This window comes from Martes martes (assembly GCF_963455335.1).
Source record: "Martes martes genome assembly, chromosome: 17".
NCBI lineage: Eukaryota > Metazoa > Chordata > Mammalia > Carnivora > Mustelidae > Martes > Martes martes.
This window is the reverse complement of record NC_137905.1, coordinates 35,852,159-35,876,356: the sequence shown is the minus strand read 5'-3', so window position 1 is coordinate 35,876,356 and position 24,198 is coordinate 35,852,159. Positions and strand designations below refer to the sequence as shown.

At 38.2% G+C, this 24,198-nt stretch overlaps 1 protein-coding gene across 1 annotated transcript in view; it reads right to left on the bottom strand.

Annotated features, from left to right (window-relative positions):
• Positions 1–23,841, bottom strand: part of SHCBP1 (SHC binding and spindle associated 1) — a 29,234-nt gene extending 5,393 nt beyond the window's left edge. The window contains exons 1-10 of the mRNA XM_080829407.1: positions 23,706–23,841; positions 20,601–20,768; positions 20,306–20,421; positions 18,426–18,634; positions 13,100–13,192; positions 9,906–10,139; positions 9,647–9,815; positions 9,229–9,349; positions 5,797–5,928; positions 5,034–5,152 (exon numbers count right to left, since the gene is read on the bottom strand). Of these exons, the coding sequence (XP_080685533.1) occupies positions 5,034–5,152; positions 5,797–5,928; positions 9,229–9,349; positions 9,647–9,815; positions 9,906–10,139; positions 13,100–13,192; positions 18,426–18,634; positions 20,306–20,421; positions 20,601–20,768; positions 23,706–23,814 (1,470 nt within the window). The 5' untranslated portion in view covers positions 23,815–23,841. The remainder of the gene's footprint in view (positions 1–5,033; positions 5,153–5,796; positions 5,929–9,228; positions 9,350–9,646; positions 9,816–9,905; positions 10,140–13,099; positions 13,193–18,425; positions 18,635–20,305; positions 20,422–20,600; positions 20,769–23,705) is intronic.
• Positions 23,842–24,198: the final 357 nt, after the last annotated feature.

Here is a 24,198-nt window from a genome sequence, read left to right as displayed (position 1 = left end):
CTGACAATGATTTTAAAGCAGCCATGCTAAAAAATGCTTAATGAGCAATTATGAACATATTTAAAACAAATGAAAAATGAAAGGCACATACAGAAACAGAAAGTCTCAGCGAAGAAACAGAAGATATAAAGGACCAAATGGAAATTTCAGAACTCAAAAATAACTGAAATTAAAAGCTCCATGGATGGGTTCACTGGCAGAAAGGAAAAGACAGAGCAAAGAATCAGTGAACTGGGAAAATAGAACAACAGAAATTACCCAATCTGAACAACAGAGAGAAAATGCACTGAAAAGGAAAAGTGAATAGAGCCTTAGGGACCTGTGGGACCATAACAAACTACCAATGTCAAGAATGAATTGAGATAGCAGCACTGACCCTGCAGAAATCAAAAGATTAAAGGAATACTACAAATAACTCGAAATATGTTAATTTGACAACTTAACAGAAGAGCTGTCACCTGCCTCCCCAGGCTGGTGTGAGGCCTAATGGGCTGGGTGGGAGGTGGTACATATAACACCTGTTACACCAGCAGCCACTGCCGCCACTGCCACCACACAGGAAGGCCCTTCACCCACTGACCTGATGCCCACTCACAGGGGCTCTGTAACCTATGAACATATCTGTTAATTTGCCTCATACAAAATAGGTCATTTTAACAGCCCTATAACTACTAAGGAAACTGAATTCATAATTTTAAAACTTCAATAAAGAAATCTTCAGGTCCAGATGGTTTCACTGGAAAAACCTACCAACATTTAAAGAATTAATGCAAGCTAGTGCCAAATTTGTTTTATGAAGCTAATATCCTGATACCAAAGCTTGACGAAGACAGTGTAAATAAAGAAAACTTCAGTATCCCTCATGAATACAGATGTAAAAACTCCTCACAAAATATTAGCAAATATAATACAGCAATATATGTATTGCTATGACTAAGTTGTGTTTATCCTAGGGATGCAAAACTGGCTCAAAATTTGAAAAATCAATGTAATCCACCATTTTCTTTCATCCAAAAAGAAATATCATGTAATCATATGAAATGATGCAGAAAAAACATCTGACAAATGTCAATATACATTCATTATATAAATTCTTACAAAACAGAAACAGAGAACTTCAACTTGATAAAGAATATCTACAGAGCACCTGGGTGGCTCGGTCAGTTAAGCGTCTGCCTTTGGCTTGGGTCAGTATCTCAGGGTTCTGTGATCAAGCCCCATGTCTGGCTCCCAGCTCAGCAAGGAGTCTGCTTCTCCCTCTCCTTCTGCCTCTCCCATTGCTTGTGTTCTCTCTGTCTGTCTCTCTCTCTCTCTAATGAATAAAATCTTAAAAAAAAAAAAATAATAATATCTACAAAAAGCCTACTGTTACCCTTGTACTTACTGGTGTAATACTGAATACATTCTACCTAATATCAAGAACAAGGTAAGGATATCCACCCTGACCACTCTTTTTTTTTTTTTTTAAGATTTTATTTATTTATTTATTTGTCAGAGAGAGTGAGCACAGGCAGACAGAGTGGCAGGCAGAGGCAGAGGGAGAAGCAGGCTCCCCGCTGAGCAAGGAGCCCGATGCGGGACTCGATCCCAGGACGCTGGGATCATGACCTGAGCCGAAGGCAGCCGCCCAACCAACTGAGCCACCCAGGCGTCACCACCCTGACCACTCTTATTCAACATAGTGCTAGAAGTTCTAGTCAGTGCCATAAAGCAAAAAAAGGAAACAAAACCATACATATCAGAAAGGAAGAAATAAAACTGTCTCTATTTGCAGATGTCTACGTAGAAAATCCCAAGGAATCTACAAAAACAAACCTAGAACTAAGAAAAGTCAGGAAGGTCACAGGATATAAGATAAGTCAATTATATTTCTATATAGAAATGAACACATGGAATTGAAATTAAAAACATGAGATGACTCACAATCACCTAAAAAAATGAACTATTTACATATAAATCTAACAAAACACATACAAGACTTGTATACTGAAAATTATGGAAATGCTGGTGAAAGAAACCAAAGATGTAAATAAATGGGAGAGACATAGAGTGTCCACAAGATTGGAAATTTTAACATAAAAAAAGATGTCCATCCAACCCAAATTGATATAGAGGTTTACTAGAATTCATATCACAATCTCAGCTAGATTTTTTTTTTTAGATAGAGACAATATTTTTCTAAAACTTTCAGGGTGCCTGGGTGGCTCAGTGGGTTAAAGCTTCTGCCTTCGGCTCGGGTCATGATTCCAGGGTCCTGGGATTGAGCCCTGCATTGGACTCTCTGCTCAGCGGGGAGCCTGCTTCCTCCTCTCTCTCTGTCAGCCTCTCTACCTACTTGTGACCTCTGTCTGTCAAATAAATAAACAAAATCTTTTTAAAAAAAATTTTTTTTCTACAACTTTCATTGAAATCCAAAGAAACTAGAATACCTGAAACAATTTTGGAAAAGACAAATAAAGTGGGAGGAATCACTCAATCAGATTTTAAGACTTTACAATAGCAGGTATTGGTGGAAGGACAACTACACAGATCAGCAGAACAGAACAGAGAACACAAAAATGGGCCCACACAAATTTCCCAGATGATTTTTGACAAAGATGCAAACCAATTTATTGGAGGAAGGACAACCTTTTCAAGAAATGATGTGGTTACAATTGGACATCTATGGGCAAATATATAAACCTTAACCTAAAACTCACATTTATACCAAAATTTACTCAAAAATGGATCATGATCTTAAGTGTAAAATGTAAACTATAAAATTTTTAGGAAAAAAAATGAGAAAATCTTTGAGATCTAAGGCTGGACAAAGAGTTCTTACACTTAACACCAAAAGCACTACCCATAAAGGGAAAAACTGATATCTTATACTTCATCAAAATTTAAAACTTTGCTCTATAAAAGCCCATGTGAAGAAAATGAAAAGACAAGCTATAGACTAGCATAAAAATCTGCAAGGGTACCTACCTGGGTGGCTTAGTTGGATGAGCATTCAACCCTTGATTTTGGCTTAGGTCATGATCTGAGAGTCATGGCATCAAGCCCCAAGTAGGGTTCTGAGCTGGACATGGTGCCATGGCTGGACTTGAGATTCTCTCTCTCCCTCTCCCTATGCCCCTCCCACCCTGCCTATTCACAGATGTGTGTGCATGTTCTCTCTCTCTCTCAAAAAAAAAAAACAAAAAAAAACTGCAATCCCAATACCCACCAGAGTACTAGTATCTAATATAAAAAGAACTCTCGGGGCACCTGGGTGGCTCAGTGGGTTAAAGCCTCTGCCTTTGGCTCAGGTCGTGATTCCAGGGTCCGGGGATCAAACCCCGCGTTGGCCTCTCCGCTCATCGGGGAGCCTGCTTCCCCCTCCCCTCTCTGCCTGCCTCTTTGCCTACTTATGATTTCTGTCTGTCAAATAAATAAATAAAATCTTTTTTAAAAAAAAGAACTCTCAAACTCCACAGTTAAAAAGAACAAATAATCCAGTTAGAAAGTGGGCATTTCACTGAAGAGAAGGATGAACCATATGAAAAAATGTTTCACATCACTAACCACTAGGTAAATGCAAATTAAAACCATACACCTATAAGCAGCTGCCTTCAGCTCAGGTCACAATCCCAAGGTGCTGGGATCGAGCCCCACATTGGGCTCCCTGCTTAGCAGAGAGCCTGCTTCTCCTTCTCCCTCTGCCTGCTGCTCTGCCCACTTGTGCTCATTCATTCTCTCTGTCAACTAAATTAAATCTTTAAAAAATAAATAAAATTAAATTTAAAAAACCATACACCTATCAGAATAGCTGAAATTAAAACAGTAAAAATACCAAATGCTGGTGAGGATATGGAGAAACTGTATCACTCAAACATCACTGATGGGAATGTAAAATGATATAACTACTCGGGAAAAGTCTGGCCATGTCTTTAAAAAGAAAAAAAAGTAGGGCGCCTGGGTGGCTCACTGGGTTATAAGCCTCTGCCTTCGGCTCGGGTCATGATCTCAGGGTCCTGGGATCGAGTCCCGCATCAGGCTCTCTGCTCAGCGGGGAGCCTGTTTCCTTCTCTCTCTCTCTCAGCCTGCTTGTGATCTTTCTGTCAAATAAATAAATAAAATCTTTAAAAAAAAAAAAAGTAAACATCCAGCTACCATGTGTCCTACAACTGCACTCCTGGGCATTTACTCCGGAAAAATAAGGTGTTCACATAGTAACCTGTGTGCGAATGTTTACTGCAGCTTTATTTACAATAGCCAAAACCTGGAAACAACCCAGATACCCTTCAACAGGTGAATAGTTAAATAAACTGCAAGAACCATATGCTGGAATACTACTCAGCAATAAAAAAAGAACAAACACTTGGTACCTACAACTTGGATCAAGTTCCAGAGAATTATACTGAGTGAAAAAAGCCAATCCCAGAAGGTCATGATGATTTACAGTTACATAACATTCTTGAAATGGTGAAATAATAGAAATGGAGAAGAGAATGATTAAAGAAGTCTGAAGGAGAAGCAAGTGGATGCCAGTCCCAAAAGGTAATATGCAGGATCCTTAGAGTGATGGGAATACTCCACTTGACTGAATGGACGTTATCCTGTTGTGCTATTGTACTACAGTTTTGCAAGATGTTACAACTAGTAACAGTATATACCTGATCATAGTCAAAAGGCCAAGAAGCGATAGTAGTAACAGAATACAATGCAGGATTTCTCTGTATTACTTCTTACAACATTTTATCTCAGCAATTCTCTCAAAATAAAAAGTCTAATTAAAAAGCAAAAGCAACTAAACTTCAATTGCTATAAAATCATTTATAATGTTAACAAATGTGAAGGGTCTAAAATTCTCAGAGTTAGCACAGAGCAACTGAGATTTCTTATTTTTCTTCCTTATACAACTGAATCTGGCTGACTAATACCTAAAATTGTCTGAACCTCTTTGAAGAAAGAGAACAGGAGTATGCATTTACATCTTGGTCCCACATTTTGTTTACATATTTAGAACTTAAACCTAAACTATTTCCCCAAAGGATAAGAGATTATCCTACCTTGGCACCATATAAATCCGAGTTCTTCATTAAAAATTCTGCTGATGTTCGCACTGTGACTCCTGTAGTTTCACACTGCAGCACACAATTTTCCAATGTGGTCTTACCACGGTGAATGACTAGGATGAAAACATGCAATCAAATGCTTTAAGTAATGTGTGTTTTCCAATATTAGAATTGGTCGAGAGGAGACATTAGGTGGTCTAAATATTTCTCTAGCTACCATTTAAACTTTGATACTAGAATTACGAACTCATATTTTATAACATAATGACTAAAATTTAAAAGCAACATTCTTAAAAATGATTGAATTGATCTCAGAAATGCAAAATCAAGTTAAAAAGCACTTTTCATTACCAAAAAAAGTATCAGAAAGTAACTTTCATGAGTATCTTGGAAGGGAAAAGAAAAGGAGACCCAATTTAAGATTCTAGAAAACAAGTACCAGTGCAATGTGAATAGACCTGCACTGAGTCTAGGGCTAAATCGAATACAAAGAACACAGACCACAATATTGGAATGTTTAAAAGGGGGGGAAAAAAAGATCACAAGGAAATCAATATTAAACTAACAAATTTTTAAGAATAGGCTGAACTATTTTTTACTTTAGAGTAACTTCCTAAGTCATCATGTTATATACATAAATAATTAATCAGCCTTTCACATACTCAAAAGTGGTTTGTTAAACTGCATCTTCTAGGAAAAGTAAAGTTTTCTTTTAAAACCTGGAACAAAATAATACAGTAAATATTCAGATACTTACTCAAGATTCCTTCTACAGCATCATGCTGAATAAATTTTATGCCTGAGATTTTAATATCTACACCTGTACAATCCACAAAAGTATCTCCTTTGCCCCTCTTTTCTATCACAATATCATCTGGTAGACCATACCCTAAGGAAGAGAACAAGAGCATTTAAGATGAGTGAGGGGAAATGTCTACACTAAAATTGCTACAATAGATTTCTCTATTTCAAATGGCTCCAAATAATATGAAACCAGTCAACCAAATTGCATTTAAATAAAATCTAATTATTTTCCCACATATCTTGCTTAATTTAAACTAGGGTATGTAATTTTTAATAATAACAATTCCTCAATTTGCCCCCATATCAGGAAGATTACCCTATCAACCATATCAGACCAGCTCAGCACTAAATTTGCCTACAAAACTGCTATATAAAAATAAATAATCCTAAATACAGCTGGTTCAAAAAGCTTTAAAGCACTTAACGCTTATAAATTTTTTCCCAACTCTGAAATTCTATTATTCTAATATAAATTAGGTTAAAAAAAACCTAAGCATTTCTCAAGCTTTTCTAATTTTATTATTCTTTTTTTTCCTTTATTTTTTCCTTTTTTTAATTGTGTATAGTGACTAAGAGAACACAATAATTTTAGTATTCTCTTAAACAGACTAACTTCCAATCTAATAAACTTAAAACCATTTTAATTATTGAAGAAATAGTTCTACCTTGTGGACCAATAAAAAACACTGAATTTCTACAAATCCCAAACTAATAATACAGGCCAGACCTCTGAATGGGCTTACAAAAAACTGAAGTATCAGAAAACTAGAGAAGTTGCCTGACTTTTATAAAACAAAAGCACATAAACAAAGCTGTAAGAAATAACTCTCATTGTCTAAGATGAGCCTTTGCTTGAGTAAATGAAAGCAGTCACCACATCAAAAGACACAGACAAGATTTCAGGGACACTGGAGAAGAATCCAAGAGTACTCCATACTTGGGAATGCTGCCAATGGTAGACTGGATGATTGGATTTTGAGTATTTTTTTTTCCTGATTCTTTTTGTCTGTAGTTGGAACATTTTCTATAATAACCATTGTTTTTTTAAATCATCAAAAAAAATAAAAAATAATAAAAGAATTGTCATATTGAGAAACACAGATTATTGCATAAACATACTACATATTCTTAGTAGGGTTTTTAAGATTTTATTTATTTATTTAATTGACAGAGAGAGAGAGACAGGGAGAATGGTAACACAAGTGGGGGAGTGGGAGAGGAAGAAGCAGGCTTCCTGCTTCAGCAGGAAGCCTGATGCTTTGCTGGGTCCCAGGACCCTGGGATCATGACCCCAGCCGAAGGCAGATGCTTAATGACTGAGCCACCCAGGCACCCTATTCTTAGTAGTTTTAAAACATTAAACCATCACTTAAGTGAAGATATGTTCTAAACAAGAAAGAAAAACCCTACTATAAGTACTAGTAACACCCTGAACACAGTAGGTACTCAATTATATATCTCCTGTGATAAGTGTTAGCTATAGATCAGAAAAGATATCAGATAACCTTTAATCTTACTCATGAACAAGTACTCCATGAATTCACACTAGAGAGACCATAGGATTTCAAATCCCAAATTCTCAGAAATGCCCTCTGTCAGTAAATCTACTAATCTTTACACTCAACTATCAGAATTCTACATAGTTATTTATTACACTTCGACAATTTCATTATTAATACCCTCACCAATCTAGGAAGAACTCTTATCCACCATAAAATCTATAATATCAATGTTATTTTTACTATGCCAAAAAATAAAGTGTTTTTATTGCAGTGATTTATCCTGCAGATGTGTTATTTATACACACACATCTATTATATATCAAATATTGTAGAGGAGAAAGAACAAAAATTACATACATAAAACAAAAAAGGGGGTGAGGTGATGTACTAGTGAACAGCAGGAAATTAAACTCCTAGCCTTGTTTCCATTAAGAAGTTTTGACAAGATAAAGATAAAGAACATAGCTTAAGCAGTTTGTGAACAGCTGCACAAGTCCCAAAATGATAAACGATTTTTTGCATTACAAGCTTTATTGCTAACTTGAAGCTCTTTTGGTAAATAGTTGAACAGGTGCATCTAAATTTGACACGTTATGGAAATACACAGGACCAAGATGAACAATTGTAAAGTAACCTAAATTTAGGAATCACTCTAAATGTACAATACAATGATGCCTGCTAAAAAGTTATTTTTAATAGAATCTTTCAACATAAATGTTCTCAAAAGTACACTTTGGTCAAGATACAGAAGTGTAGAATTTGACATTCAGCAAGCTTTTAATTTGTTTTCCCTCTGGAGAGAGAGCACAAGAGCACAAGTTGGAGAAGGGCAGAGGGAGAGGGAGAGAAGCAGACTCCCTGCAGAATGTGAAGCCCATAGCTTCAAGACCCTGAGATCATGACCTGAGCCAAAACCAAGATTCAAATGCTCAACTGACTAAACCACCTTTAAAAGTCCCTCAGCAAGCTTTTAAAGAATTAATAAGGGCACCTGGGTGGCTCAGTTGGGCATCTGCCTTCAGTTCAGGTCATTGTCCCGGAGTCCCAGGATGGAGTCCCAGGATGGAGTTCCTGCTGGGCAGGGAGTCTTCTTCCCCCTCTGCCCCTCCTCCTGATGGTGCTCACTCTCTCTCACAGTCTCTCTCAAATAAATAAATCTTTGAAAAATAAAATTAAAAGTGATTTAAAATAAAAATAAAGAATCATGGAGCGCCTGGGTGGCTCAGTGGGTTAAAGCCTCTGCCTTCAGCTCGGGTTATGATCCCAGAGTCCTGGGATTGAGCCCCGCATCGGGCTCTCTGCTCCATGGAGAGCCTGATTCCTCCTCTCTCTCTGCCTGCCTCCCTGCCTACTTGTGATCTCTGTCTGTCAAATAAATAAATAAAATCTTTAAAAAAAAAAAAAAAGAATAAGATAAAAGATTTTTGGTTCACTTTCAAGTTGGACCTATACCTATGCAAAAGTATGTTAAATTTAAAAACAAAAAACCATGCATCAACATATCCATAACATACAAGAAATAAGAGTAAGCAGTTAATAAAAACACTAAACTTTAAAAAAATATTGCTAGGAAAAATTTTTATTCTAGAAATGAGATTTCCTTTCCATAAACCACCTACAATCTGGAAAATATGCTTCTTCCTAATGGTCTTTTTTCTCTATATGCTTATTTTCCCAACACATACAAATAATCATACCTCAAGTTGCTCAAACATTGAGTCAATCCCTCATATACTTTCAAAACTCTTAATATTTTAGGGCAACTCATTTGAAATCAAATGGATTAAATCATATTCTTGGAGCTTCAGCAAGCTCCAAGTGACTTACTGTTTTCTCAAGCATATCATGCAAGAGAGTTTGGTTGCATGATATTCCAGACTCACCTTCCAGCTCAACGGAATCAGCAATGGAGAATGTACCATGTACCATGTAATGGCCAGGACAAACAATCACAGTATCACCTTCATAGCAGGCATTTATAGCAGACAACGGATCACTATGGAACTAGAAAACAAAAACAGATTGTGAATGTACACCCCCAAAATGGCAACCTACATATCACTCTAGGTACCCTCATGCTTCACTTTATAAAGGGAGCCAAAACTGCATACTTAAGGATCTCCTCATGATCAACACATGCTTGGTAAGTTCCTAATGCTGATGAAAGGCAGGGCCCTTGCTACTACTCATTTCACAAAAGAATAGTTCTGGTAAGCTCCTGTAAATGCTTTATAGAATTCAGGAAAACCCTGGAGTGAATTTGAAGAAAAAAAGCCACCTCAGGCAAAAAACTCCTTTTACCTGAATTTCTGTTTCCTCGTTACAAGGCTCCTGACAAAGCCTGTCCCTGAGCAGAGACTGCAGGAGACCAGTCATCATGGTAGAGGAGACCACATGCACGACCTTCTGACCATTTGGACGAATGCCCTTTGCTTGGATATTCGAATTCTTCTGATAACCGAACACATATCTTAGAGAAACCAACAGACCTGTCAGTTCTTAGTAAGATAGCTGGTTAGAAAAGATGCCAACTAACTAGGAATAACAAAGACACACATACCTCAACAAAGGATTCTCAATGAGTTTTAGCTTTTGTTTCAGCTGTTCGATCTCTGAATATAATTTTAACCCTTCAACCATGGAGATGTTTTCCTGCTCGGAATCAGAGTTACAATTTGACAAACTGCTTCTCAGATTTAAAAATGTCCTGTAACTCTCCTCACATTGGGACAACAGATTGCGGTAATCAACAACAAGTCCTGAAGGAACTCGGTCTTCAAGGATATCATAATGCCTGAAAGTTTAAAAGCAAATTGAAATCCACTGCCTTTCTGACACATTTTCCTATCATTAAAACAGCCCATTTAGTCCTCAAAGACCAGGAAGAAAAGCGTTTTATCGTACATAACTCAGGTACATGTAAAGTCTTTCTGAATAGCACTCATTATAAGTGGAAGCTATTTAAAGTTTTAAGGACCACTTCGTTAAAGTCACTAATGTTTCTTGCTTTGGGGAGTTGTTGGGTTTTGTCCTTAGATTTGTGCTTTAGAAACACTGAAAGTTCATGTTTTACCATTTGTATCATTATTTAATAAAAAATTATGTTCTCATATATTAGATTCAAAATCTTAATAAGCAGATGTCAGACAATCTGGGAGTGTGGGGCAGGGTGGGGAGGGAAGTATCCTAATAGTTTCATAATAATTTTGAAGATTACCATATTTATAGGATCAAAAGTTAAAAATGATTCAAGCATTGGCTTTAGTCCTTCCTCACATTTAAAGCACTACAACACAAAATTATGCTGAATATTCCCTTAGGAAGATTATTACAGCATGTTTCAAAAATGTAAGCCTTTGAGAGTCGCAGAAAAAAAATATATAAAGCTGCCAATACTAAACTAGAGAGTGATTAAAACAAAATAACCTTGTATTGGACAACCTTATTGGCACTTAAAATTTATTATTAGTTTATATACCTTTTCAAACATATAGATAGAACAAAAAGTATTTCTAGATGCAATAAAATAATTTATGAATGTAGTACAATCACGTTAACAGATGTGAAATTAATGAATTTGAAAATAAACTGCAATATTCTTGTCATTACCTATAGTTTTAAATAATTGCTTCATTTCTCAGTTAAAAGTTTATTGACTAGCTATGCCTGAGGCCAGAGTTTTTCAACCTTGACTGCATATTAGAATCACTGGGGAGCTTTTAAAATACAAATGCTTAGGTCCCCATTCAGACCAATTAAATTGATCTCTAGAAGTAGAGAGGTTTTTTTTTAAAGTTCCTTGGGAATTCTAATGTTCAGTCAAGGCTGAAAACTATTGCCTTAGATGATGTTTTTTCAACTTAGTCATGCTCTAAATAAGATGGGGGGAAAAAACAGAACTACATCCTAAACAAATTTACATGAAATTACAGTTAACATTCAAACAGTATTTAAAATGAATAAAAAATCATTTTTTTCCACTTTTCAACTAAATGAATTAGGTGAAGCTTGAAAAGCATGGATTTTGTCTGCTTTGGTTAATCCATACTCATTTAAAGATATTCTAAAAATCTACTCTGCAAACAAAAAATTGGGAACCAAACCACTGACTGCTTGATCAGGTCTATTAAGTTATGAAGATTAAGATTCAAATTTTTAAAAAAGTTTCTTAGCATTTCCAATATCCATGCCAATCAGCTTATTTCTTTTCATTAAAGTGATACTTTGTGTCTAAAAGCAATGAACCAACACCTGTGTCTCAGACACAGCTTTGAAGCACAGCGTTTTGAATTAAAAAGGAAAAACATATACCTCACAGTGCAAAATCAAGACAATGTGGTTTGATTCCCTTTAAATCCTGCCTGTTGATAATAGTACGCCTATCTTTGCCCAGGGACCTTTTATAAAGAGTCTGCCTACATTTGATAACATTTCAGTTTCCCCACCACCGTAGCTTCTTCTCCATAACTGAAAACAATTCCTCCCTTATGCTTTCCCATCTGCCTGTGATGTACAAGGTATGTATGTAAATCATTTCTTGTTGTTTGAACATGTAAAGCTGTCAAATCAGAATACAGTCCTTTCCAAGATCAATTTGCTAGATACACAATATTCACCTACCATTACATTTCACTTCAATCAAAACCAATCATTGCCTTCTAAGGCCAAGCATACCAAAACTAGAAAATATGCAAGCTTATTGAAATCCTGGCATTTTATTGAATACACTATGGGAAAACAGGCAGTGCACAATGGAAAAATTGGAAAGGCTAAATAGAAATCATACATAATTCTAAATCAGGTAGAACCATTAACCAGACTTTTCACATGCTTTTTTTTTTTACTTCTTATTTACTATATAAACCAAGAGAAACTTACTAAATCTAATTGGGTTCCACAAAAATGTAATGGGTTACTTATGCCTTATCTTATGTAACCAAATCATCTTTCACACAGGAAAAAAAAAATTACTTTCTACAAAAATTTTTTGAGTGCCAGTTCTAATTTTATTCTTATAGCAGCACTGCCTTTAAATTACCACTTATGAATACAAGAAAAATTACTTAGTCTTAGAGTACCATCTAGTGGAATTGTGAATGCCACATTTAACAAAATCAGTGCAAAACAACTACTTGGGTTGCACCATTAGGCTAGGGTTTTTTGTAATGTAAGCATTTTTCCCTAGTAAAATATGACAAATTAGAAAAAGAATGTGTTTCACTATTTAGGAAATTTTTATGCACCACCAATATTAACTGTTTCATATTTTCATCCATTTGCCAAATAGGATTCAAGGACAAGAACTTGACAAAACACCCTGAAATAATTCTGTTAGTTTAACCTAGTGTGTTTTACTGTAGGAACTTAGAATAAAACCAAATATTTTTTAAAGTTCTCTTTTAAAAAATTAAAACAAAAGAAGTCTTCTATAATTCAACTAATTTCACTATTTTTCAAACAACTGTCTTTGAATTTAACACAGGGAGTTTTTTTTAAACACATCAGCTCAACTGAGTTTTATTTTATACAAGTTAGCTCTTTAACTTCAGTGTCCCTGAACTCTATTACTCACTTTATAAACTAAATTTAGGTTTCTCTGCACTTGCACAAGTTTCATTTAATAACTTTTTAATGGGTTATACTATTTGTATGGTGGCCTGTTCTGTGTGTGGGCCCCTGAAGTATATATACACCAGATGGGTAAAATTAAACCAGGGCAGCTATTTTTCCAACACATACAGGTCACTAACTTACAATCTCAATCGAGGTTCAACACATCGGACAAAATAATCATACTCATCCTCCTCTTCTTCATCCCAGCTCCTCCAAATGTTTTGATAGAAAAACCTGAAATATAAATTCAAATCATTCAAATTTAATCACTGGCTCAGTGTTAGGGTTCTGGAGGGGTGCAAGCTAAAGACTAAATCAAAACAAATATATCAGCTACAATAGAGAAAGCTGCATAAATGCTAGATTTCAGTCATGAGTCATAGAACTTCTATGGATTGGCCAAAGAAATTTTTCTATAATACTGGTTCCATTATGATCTTTAATTAGAACTATTTATTGGGGTGCCTGGGTGGCTCAGTTGGTGGAATGTCTGCCTTCAGCTCAGATCATGATCCTGGAGTCCTGGGATCGAGTCCCAGGTCGACTGAGTGGGGCATCTGCTTCTCCCTCTCCCTGTCCCTCCCCTCACCAGCTCATGCTCTAAATAAATAAAATCAAAAAAAGAGAAAAGTTTTATTGACCATCTATAATTGGGTGGATGGTAGTGCCATTTGTTAAGACAGAAAAGACTTGGAGAGAAACAGGTTTAGGTTAAAAACAGAGTTGTTTTCTCCATGTTTGAATTGAGATGCCTATCTGTCCTCCAAGTGGATGATGTCAAGAGTAAAGATGAATATAACAAACCCAGAGTCCAAGGGAAAGGTCAGGGCTAAAGATATAAATCTGGGAGTTGTCAGCTTACTGATGGTATTAAAGCAACAGATGAGATCATTAGGAAAATAATAGAAGGCAGCAGTTCTCAAACACAGCTACATGTTAGAGCCGTCTTGGAAGATTTTAAAAATTGGTTCCCAAACCTATTCCAGACCAATAAATCAGAATATTTGGGGAGGATGGGAGGTAGATAAAGAATCTAATTTTTTTAAACCTATCCAAATAATTAACAAATTTTTATTATGGAAAATTTCAAACATATAGAAGAGCAAATAGTATCATGAATACCATGTATGCATCACCCAGCTTCAACAATGATCAACGCATAGGCGATCTTATTTCATCTCTACCTTACCCACTCACTTCTTTGCTCCCCACCCCCACCATACTGACACTGGATTACTTTAAAGCAAATGTCAAACATATAATATCATTCACAAATTTTAGTATGTAGCTCTAAAATAAATCTTTATATCAAGAAAAAGTTAAAATTCTTTAATATCCAAATATCCAGTTAGTGTTGAATTTTCCCTGTTTGTCTCTTCTGCTATTGTTGCTGTTGTTTTATCGTTGGCTTGTTCAAATAAGGATCCAAACAAGGGTCAGCCACTGCACTTAACTAAATCACTTTTATTCTATAAATTATCCTTCCCTCCTTTCCTCCTTGCAATTTATTTAAGTTTTCCACACTCTGAATTTTATTGATTGCATCTTCATGGGGTCATCTAACATGTTCTTCTGTTTCTTTCATTTCTGGTAAACAGATAGTAAGATCTAAAGACTTGATAAGCTTTAGAAAAGATTTTTTTTTGGGGGGGGCAAGGATACTTAAAAGGAGACACAATGTACTTCCATTAGGAAGTATATGACACCTGGTCATCTCTTCTGATGATGAGGTTAAGAAACCATTGGATTCAGTTTTGTCAGCCTGATCCATCCACTATAAAGTTCCCTATGAATTTTCAACCAATGGTTGTAGCAGCCAATCATGATCATTGCCTAGAAACTTTATTTATTACAGGTTGTAAAATATTGATATTCTGATCCTAGCATTCTTTTCTCATGTATTAGTTGGAATACTCTTATAAAAAACAATTCCCAGGTGATTCTAATGTGCTTCCCAGGCTGATTGAATACAGGGAAGGGTAGCTAGCCTAGGATGGATCCCTGGGTAACTCCAACATTTTAAAGTTTTGAGCAAGAGCCAAGATGACTAAGAAGATGGGAGGAGAGTGTGTTAAGAAGATGGGAATGACCAAATAACTAGAATGTGACCAAGAGGGAAAGCAAGATAAGATCAGAGAAGAGATGATGGGGAAGGAGAACAAGGAGGACTTTGATGACCTCAAGCACAATTTCAGTGGTTCTGTGGGGCAGAAGCATTACTGAAATGCCACGAAGTGCAGACTGAGACTATACAGAACTCTGCCAGGAAGTTCTGCTGTGAAAAGAAGCAACGAAAATGAAGCCATCTCTTAATCTTTATAGATTAGACTGCCAGTCTCTTCATCCTCTAGAGTCATCTTTTTTTGTTATTGTTTGGTTTTTATTTTTTAAGATTTTTTTTTTTTTTTTTGAGAGGAAGAGAGAGAGAGAGAGAGCAGGGGAAGGGAGGAGCAGACTCCCAGCCAATCAGAGGGCCTGATGCAGGGGTCCATATTAGGACCCTGGCCTTGGACCGAAGGCAGAGGCTTAAAAGACTGAGCCACCCAGGCGCCCCCTCTAGAGTCATCTTAAAGAAAAAAAAAAAAAAAGGAAACTGGGCATGCCTTTACTCAATAAAAAAACACTGCTGGTTCCTACCCTCAGAATGAAGTTCAAAACCCTGAGCATGGAGGTATTCCATGGGTTCACAATCTGGCTCTAGAGCACCTCTCTTAACCTCAGACCTCTTTTATGCAAACTCCCATTTCAGAAGCTCTTTCAAGCCTCCATGCGAAATGCTGGCAGGCTGTCCACCTTCTCCACCTGGTGATCTTATACTTACATTTTAAGACCCTCTCAAGTAGTAAACTCACCAGTACTGTACTGGACATTCATACATCATTCACATCTGCACCTCTTCTGGTGTTTATTCCCTCAAGACAGAAACCTTGACTTCTGCCATATCCACTCATTATCTCCGCATCCCCCAGCTCTACCCTACCACCAAGTCCCAGCCATCCTACCTTCTCAGGAAGCCTCCATGTGTCCTCTCCATATCCCACTCTAGTCCACTCTCTTGTCCCTAACCTGGTCTTCCTAGTCCATCTCCCTGCATTTGTTTTCCAAAATACAAAGCTGATCCTATTCACCTTTGAATAAAAACCTTTTGGTGCTTCGCCAGTGCTCTTAAAGACAAAAATGACTAACCAGCTGGCAAAGCCCTGCATCTTCTGACTCTTGACAACCTCTAAGCTGGTTTCCTAAGCCTCCTCCATTACTGTCTGTTCCAGCCACACTGGCCTTTCAGCACCTTAAATTCACTCAGCTCCTGAACCTGTTCCCTCCCTACCCCTGCCACAGCCCCTTTCACCTAGCCAATACTTCAGATCCAAGTTCAAATGCCATTTCCTCAAGAGACAACCATGTAATTGCCACCTAACCTAGCCTTAGGACACTCTACCTCTTCACTGCACTCATTGCAGTTTCCAATCACATATACACTTTTGTGTGATTAGGATTCATCTCCCACCTCTAGATTGACAGCTCCTGGTGATGGTGATTGTGTCAGCTTCATGCTCCAGTCACATCTACCCCTAAACTCAGGACCCAGCACGTGAATATTCATTGAGTAAACAAATGAGAACCTGCATAATTTGAACTTTTCTGGGCATTAACCAGAATCTGAGCCCTCAAAATGAAGAATAAATGTGCCAGGCTCACCTTCAAATAATACCATTACTAATTCTAAATACTAGTCTTCTACCAACTTCAGTACCCCTAGAGATTAGCTCCCTGATTCTTAATTTCCTAAACTCATCAATTATCCCTTTACTTTCAAATGCTTCAATTGACAGATTTTTTTCAAGTGAGAGAAACATAAGAGAATTAATTATATTGGTTCTGGACAGAGGCCAGTTCTTTAGATTTATATTGCTAGGCCTAATGCTGAACATATAGGGTTAAAATTTCTTGGGTACAATTAGAAATTTTCCTTAAGATCTTGGAAGCAGGGCCTGAGATAACCTGCTTCTTTGTAGAGCATTCAAATTAAGCTCAGCAAAACCAGGTTAACTCACTAATGGTACAAAAACTGAAAACTACAAGACACTATGCCACACTATGAACATGATCATTATATTATCCAGTCTCCCAGTTCCTAGAGAAATAGAAGTCCATTTTTAAATAGACAAAAGTCAGCCTTCCTTAGTGAATATACTTATAACACAGAAGATCCACAAGAAGTACCGGTATCAGGAACTACATAACAAAAGATCTATCTGATGATCGTTATCAAAGAGGAGGTGACTGGGGGGATGGGTGAAATAGGTGATGAGAGCTAAGGAGTGCTCCCTTGATGAACACAGGGTGATGTATGGAACTGCTGAATCACTATATTGTACACCTGGAACTAGTATAACACTGTATATTACCTATACTGTAATTAAAATTTTAAAAAAAAGTATACCACTTAATCCAGGTAGGAGCTTTCCTCCTCACTGAAAGGACAAGAAGAGCACATGTTCAAGTGGAAATCAAGTATGCCAAAAAAGGTTGAAAGGCATGAACATATCCCCTAAGGATCCTGGAAATGACCTAAGAAGAAACCTTCTTTGGCCAGATACATTCTTGAAAAATAGGGGCGCCTGGGTGGCTCTGTGGGTTAAAGCCTCTGCCTTCAGCTCAGGCCCTGATCTCAGGGTCCTGGGATCGAGCCCCACATCGGGCTCTCTGCTCAGTGGGGATCCTGCTTCCTCCTCCCTCTCTGCCAGCCTCTCTGCCTACTTGTGATCTCTGTCTGTAAAATAAATAAATTTTTTTTAAAATCTTAAAAAAAAAGAAAAAATATATATATTTTTTTATTTGCCAGAGAGAGAGAGAGAGTGTGAGCACAGGCAGGCAGAGTGGCAGCAGAGGCAGAGGGAGAAGCAGGCTCCCCACCGAGCAAGGAGCCCGATGCGGGACTCAATCCCAGGATGCTGGGATCGTGACCTGAGCCGAAGGCAGAGGCTTAACCAACTGAGCCACCCCGGCGTCCCGGAAAAAAAATATATATATGTCTTATCAGTGCACAAGACATGGTGTACCACCTCCTTCACTTTCTCTTCTTTCCTCATATTCAAGTGCATCAACCATAAGCCTTAGCATCCAGAACTTTTAAGGGTTTCTAAACATATGCAAATCAAACAAAGAATCTCCTATCTTTTGTTAACATTTGGGGATACTGAATGAAAGCCATACAGGAATTCTTTGTATTTTTTTTCAACTTTTCTGTAAGTCTGAAATTATCTCAAATGAAAATTTTAAATGCTTTTTAAATCTTTTTAATTTAAAAAAGATTCCCCTATCTTTGAATATTTTAAAATACTGCAATGACCATATTTACAGTATGAGTTTTAAATCTGGGTATATAACACAGACTAGAATTACTGTATTTCATCCATAGTTTCTGGCGACAAGGTTATTTTTATCAACTCTCCTCTCTTCCTACCTGACATGCTCAATTGCAAGGGCTGTCTGGTCAAATATTCCAGAATCATCAAACACCACCCACAGCTCCTGCAGGGGCAACCGATGTTCCTTCAGATCGAGGAGCTCATTCATACATTCCAAGGTAAAAGAGCTCACTTGAGATTCACAGAGGTATGGGTCTGCAAGCCTCACCACTGCCTTCAAGGCTGCAAAGTCCACATCTGTGACCTGAAATTTAAAATAATGTGACTTACATGGAAATCAAAATTAAGATACATACAAAACACTACTAATAGCCTGATTTTATTATGCAGGCAATGGGAAGAGGGAACCTTCCTCCATAATATAGAAAATAAACAAGAAAGGCCTGGCTCTTACCCAAATGGAGCTTACACTGTAATTGAGACAAACAAACAAGATGGTGATGAGCATGTGACAAAGTATAACAAACAGGGATGGTGGTCTGGTTTTGCTGGAATGGTCAGAGTCACTTCTTAGCTGTGATGTACAGGCTAAAGGAAAGCAGCCATCTGAAGAGCAGGAAGGTAAAAAGGCCCTGTGGCAGAGAAAAGCTTGGCTGCTGGAGCAGCAGACAGGCAGCATTTTTTGCTGGAACCAAAGGAAAGAAATGGGCGGGGGAGGGGCAGCAGGAGATGAAGCCAGAGAAAAGGGCAAAGAGATCAAGACAGAAACGGCATTGGAAGGAGCTTGGATTTTTTATTCTCTAGACAATGAAAAGCCACAAAGCCAACACCATGGCTTTGGTAAATGCAATGAATTAGTGATTTTAAGCAGAAGAATGACACATTCTTTTTCTTTTTCTTTTTTTTTTTTTTACACATTTCTCTTTTAAAACAATGACTTTGGGGTTGGCTGGGTGGCTCAGTGGGTTAAGCCTCTGCCTTCGGCTCAGGTCATGATCTCAGGGTCCTGGGATCAAGTCCCACATGGGGCTGTCTGCTCAGCGGAGAGCCTGCTTCCCCCTCTCTCTCTGCCTGCCTCTCTGCCTACTTGTGATCTCTCTCTCTGTGTCAAATAAATAAATAAAATATTTTAAAAAAAATGACTTTGACAACTTTGGGAGAGTGGATCAGGGTGGAGGTTGAGGGTTGGACATGTATGGAGGACACGGCCAATGACAACACTATCATAACCAAATTAATAGGCCTTTCCTGCCACCAAACATATTAACATAATACAAAACTTAAGTCACCAGGAACAGCTGCAACCCACTGCCTCATCCATAATCACTGCAGTAAATGATGTTATTTTCTCAAAGAGCTGCAGCAACAACTTGTATTCTCACTCCCTGGTTTAACATTTTAGGTTAACAGGGTTTTCTGTGGTCCAGTTAACAAACACTGAGAAAAATTCACAGCTGTAATTAGAGTGCAAATTTAGTGTAAAAGGCCCAGTCAGTTGAAAAATAAGATCGTTTTTACTTTTGACAATGGGACACATTATCAAGAGATTAACCACATATCTACAAATTTGTTAGGCAAAAAATAGGCCAGTTTTAAAATGCCTGTTTGGTTTGAGCTACTTAATGGGCTACAACTAAGAAGGTAAAAAATTAATTGAAACTCCGTTGACTTCATAATGAGGCCTCTTTATTTTTTAAATGGTCTCAAATACCTCCTCCACTTCATAGGTTTATAATCCATTCCCCTTTGTCAAAGGACACTGGAACTTTAACCACCTCAATTCCCGAGTAGCTCCTCCTTGGCTGCCTTTAAAATTTGCGGAACACTCCATACACCATGACAATTAGATGTGAAAAACATGCTATTTTCAATCAGCTCATAAACTTTAATTAAAAATAAGCACTTTGGCTCTAACAGTCTGAAGGAAAGTGCTTTTAGCTAGAGACAAATGTCTTAACAACAGAATTAAATTTACCTCAACCAGCACCTCAAACACATTAGTGTGCCAGACTGCCCGCCATCCAGATGGTTCAAGGACCTTCTCCAAGAACTCAGCTGTGAATTCTCTTACTTCAGAGGCCTTGCAGTCAGCTACAAACAAATTAAACACAATAAGAATTGAGACTGAATAAAGCAGAGAAAAGTTAGTAAATCCATTTTCTCAGAACTAACTGGCAATCTGGAGACTGAAATCTACTTGTAAACTGAAAAGATTAAAAGCAGCAAAACAAAAAACAAACAACAACAACCAAAAAAAAAAACCTACTCACCTAAAATGTAATCTTGATAAGCTCTGAATCGCTCATAGAACAAAAGTTGACTTGTCTGGAATATTTCTGGAAAATGAGTCTTTCCTTCAGGCACAAAACTTGGTAAACTAGAACCTGGCTTATCATGATTGCTGCAATCACTGCATGAATCTTCATCTTGGAACAGAGCTAAAAGAACAAAAATAAGCAGGCTTAACTATCCCAGACACTTCTAGTGCTTACAGACTGCTTCTAATTTCATATCCTTGCTTAGAAATTCTAAACAAAATACAAATAAGGATTTGGGTGTGATGCTTTATTTACCTTTATCATCGTCAGAAGAAATCAGTTTTCCAAACTTGAAAATATCTCAAAATCCAAGTTCTACTTTGAAACAATAAGAACTTAAAATCTTTCACAGGTTAAGTCTTTGTTGTTTTGTGATGTTTTTCAGGAAGGCAGAGAAAAAGGGTTTTTTGATTCACTGGCAATCACTAAAAATCTCCTTCAAAGGATAAAGTTATGATTCTTACTATAGCTACCAACTTACAATGGTCAAATAGCTTATAGTTATTTTTTTCCCCAAAACAATTCCATAAAGCTGCATTAAAGTTAGGAGCTAGTTTCCTATATTCCTTCACAAATGAGCTGAAGCCGCCCTTTATTTTCTGCAATATCAGTCTGTCAATGGTCCCTCAATAAACAGGGATGAGAGATGCTTAATAATGCATAAGGTTTACTTCTCTAAAGGTACTTTACTAAAGGTTCCTCCTCACCAATTTCAGTGACTGTGTCTAAAGAAAGGATTAGAAAATGCTAATCACATTAGGTTTGGGCAGTATGTAACTATGTTTCATAAGGCATGATTTGATCAGTGGCATATCTAATTCTGTATAATATGATGTTTTTAATAGACACAACAACTACTAAATAAACAATGCTGAGGGTAACATTTAAGCTGGCAAAATAGTTTCCATAGGTTGTTTCAGGGAGGATATCTGAGACTGTTATTAACAGCAATCTTTCTCTCCACCACACCCCACCCCACTACCCCCTGCTCCTCATATTTTCTCCTTCCTTCAACTTCTTTGCCTCTATTCAGGCCACCAGAACTACTTGATCCCACAAATGACCCACAGTGTACTCAAGTCTACTGCTCACATGCCAAAGCACATGAGCCTCAGAAAACATCAATACCTCACTAGCTGTGTGGCAATCTCTCTGTGCCTCAGCTTCCTCTCCTATAAAGTGAAGATGAAGACAGCATGCCTGTTTCAATTCATTAATTCAATAAATTATCTGTCAATCACTTACCCATCAAATAGTATATATACATGTTTATTAAAGAAATAATGCCTTCCCTTCCCACCCATTAGGATAGCTTTTATCAAAAAACAATAAGAAGGGGCGCCTGGGTGGCTCAGTGGATTAAAATCTCTGCCTTCGGCTCGGGTCATGATCTCAGGGTCCTGGGATGGAGCCCCGCATCGGGCTCTCTGCTCAGCAGGGAGCCTGCTTCCTCCTCTCTCTGCCTGCCTCTCTGCCTACTTGTGATCTCTGTCTGTCAAATAAATAAATAAAATTTTTTAAAAAAGACAATAAGAAAAACTATCAAGGAAACAAGTGTTGGTGAGGATGTGGATAAATAGGGACTCTTATACACTGTTGTAGGCAACGAAAATGGTACAGGGTTATGGAGAATAGTATGGTGGTCCCTCAAAAATTTAAAAATAGAATTACCATAAGACCCAGCAATTCCACTTCTGAGTATATATCCAAAAGAACTGAAAGCAGGATCTCCAAAACATATTTCTACGCCCATGTTCATAACAGCATTATTCGCACTGGCTAAAACGTGGGAGCAACCCAAGCGTCCATCAATGGTTGAATGGATAAGCAAAAGGTGATATCTATATACAAAGGAATATTTTTCAACCTTAAAAAGGAAGGAAATGCTGACACCTGCTACACCATGGATGAACCCTGAGGACATGAAGACATGTCTGTATGACAAATACTCTAGAATTCATTGACATGAGGTACTCACAGTAGTCAAAGTCATAGAGACAGAAAGTACAATGCTGGTAGCCAGGGGCTGAGAGAGGGGAGGATGGGGAGTTATTGTCTAATGGGTACAGAGTTTCAATTTACAAGAAGACGAGTTATGCGGATGGATGGTGGTGATAGCTGCACAACAGTGTGAATATATTAAACATCACTGAACTATACAGTTAAAAATGATTAAGATGGTATAAGATGGTAAACTTTATGTGTATTTTAACACAATATAAAAAAGCAAAGACTACCTTACTTTGCCACAATTCTTTACAGCCACTTTGAAAGTACTACTTTTCACACATTATTTCAATTCATCTTCACCATTCTGTAGGACCACTGGCTCTGTTTTCCAGATAGGAAAACTGAGGCCAAGTGATTTTTGCCGGTTCACAAGAGGGATCAGCAGTGGAATTAAATCACATGTGTTTTCTCCCTTTGCCAGGACTCTTTCCACTACATAATCCAACTGAAAATGTTAAAGGAAAAGTCTGAACAGCTTAAAATATCAAGAAAGAAAATCATAACGTTATCTCCATAAAGAGGTACACAGCACTGAAAATTACACTTGGGCTCTATTTTTAGACTCTGCCCCACCCTGGCTCCCTTAACTTTGGGCGTGTCAGCTACCGTCAGTGCTCAGGGCAGCTACTGAGGCCAAGAGTTTACTATCTTCTCTTTTGGGAAAGGATTCATGACCTCCTCTGAGATTGAGATGAAAAAGAGGAGACGTCTCTCCACAGATGAACGCGCAAAAAAAAAAAAAAAAAAAAAAACACAACCCCGGAAGCCCACCCAGTTGGGAATTCCCGAGAGGGCCCAACCCCTTTCAGTGTCAAGGAAGCTGAAGCCCGATGCGGCGAGAAGAGGAGATGCCCAGGGTACCTCCCGACCTTGACGTTCTGAGAAGGGGTCGGTGCCTCTCACAGTCACTGCCGCCACCCTGGCCAGCCGCTCCGGAAGGCCTATAAGACCCAGGCGCCCTCGGAGGGTCCCGACTGCCCCAAGCCACCGCGGACACGGTCGGCTGCTAGGAGGCGGCTCCTCCGGCCTGACAAGACGGGTGCTCACCTTTCTCCAGGGGCGCTGGCTCCTCCTCGACCGCCCAGCCCGTGCGCTCCGGCTGCGGTGTCATTGCCTGCGACCCCAGCCCGCCACCCGCCAGCAATCCGTCAGCCATTTCAAATTTCCGCGGGCAGCCGCCTAGCTCGGGAACAAGGTGACGCAGACGCTTCTGACTGGATGGTGGGCCGAGGCGCTCAGGCCAATTAAAAGAAAGCGTACGTTGCCCCATTTCCGAACGAGCTCCGCCCTCTCCAGCCGCCTCTCACCCGGTAACAGCGCCTTTGCGCCACCTACTGGCCGGACGAACCGCTGCTGTTCTCGTCCAAGCTCTTGGTTTTTTGTTTGCTGTGAATAACGAGGACAAAATTGAACTGGAACATAATCTGGGATGACTTCTGAAACACTACCAAGCCATGCCTGGAAATGGGTATTAGCATTAGAGGCACTGAACTGGGAATCAAAAAACATAGTATTTAGATTTGTTTCCGCCATTACTAGT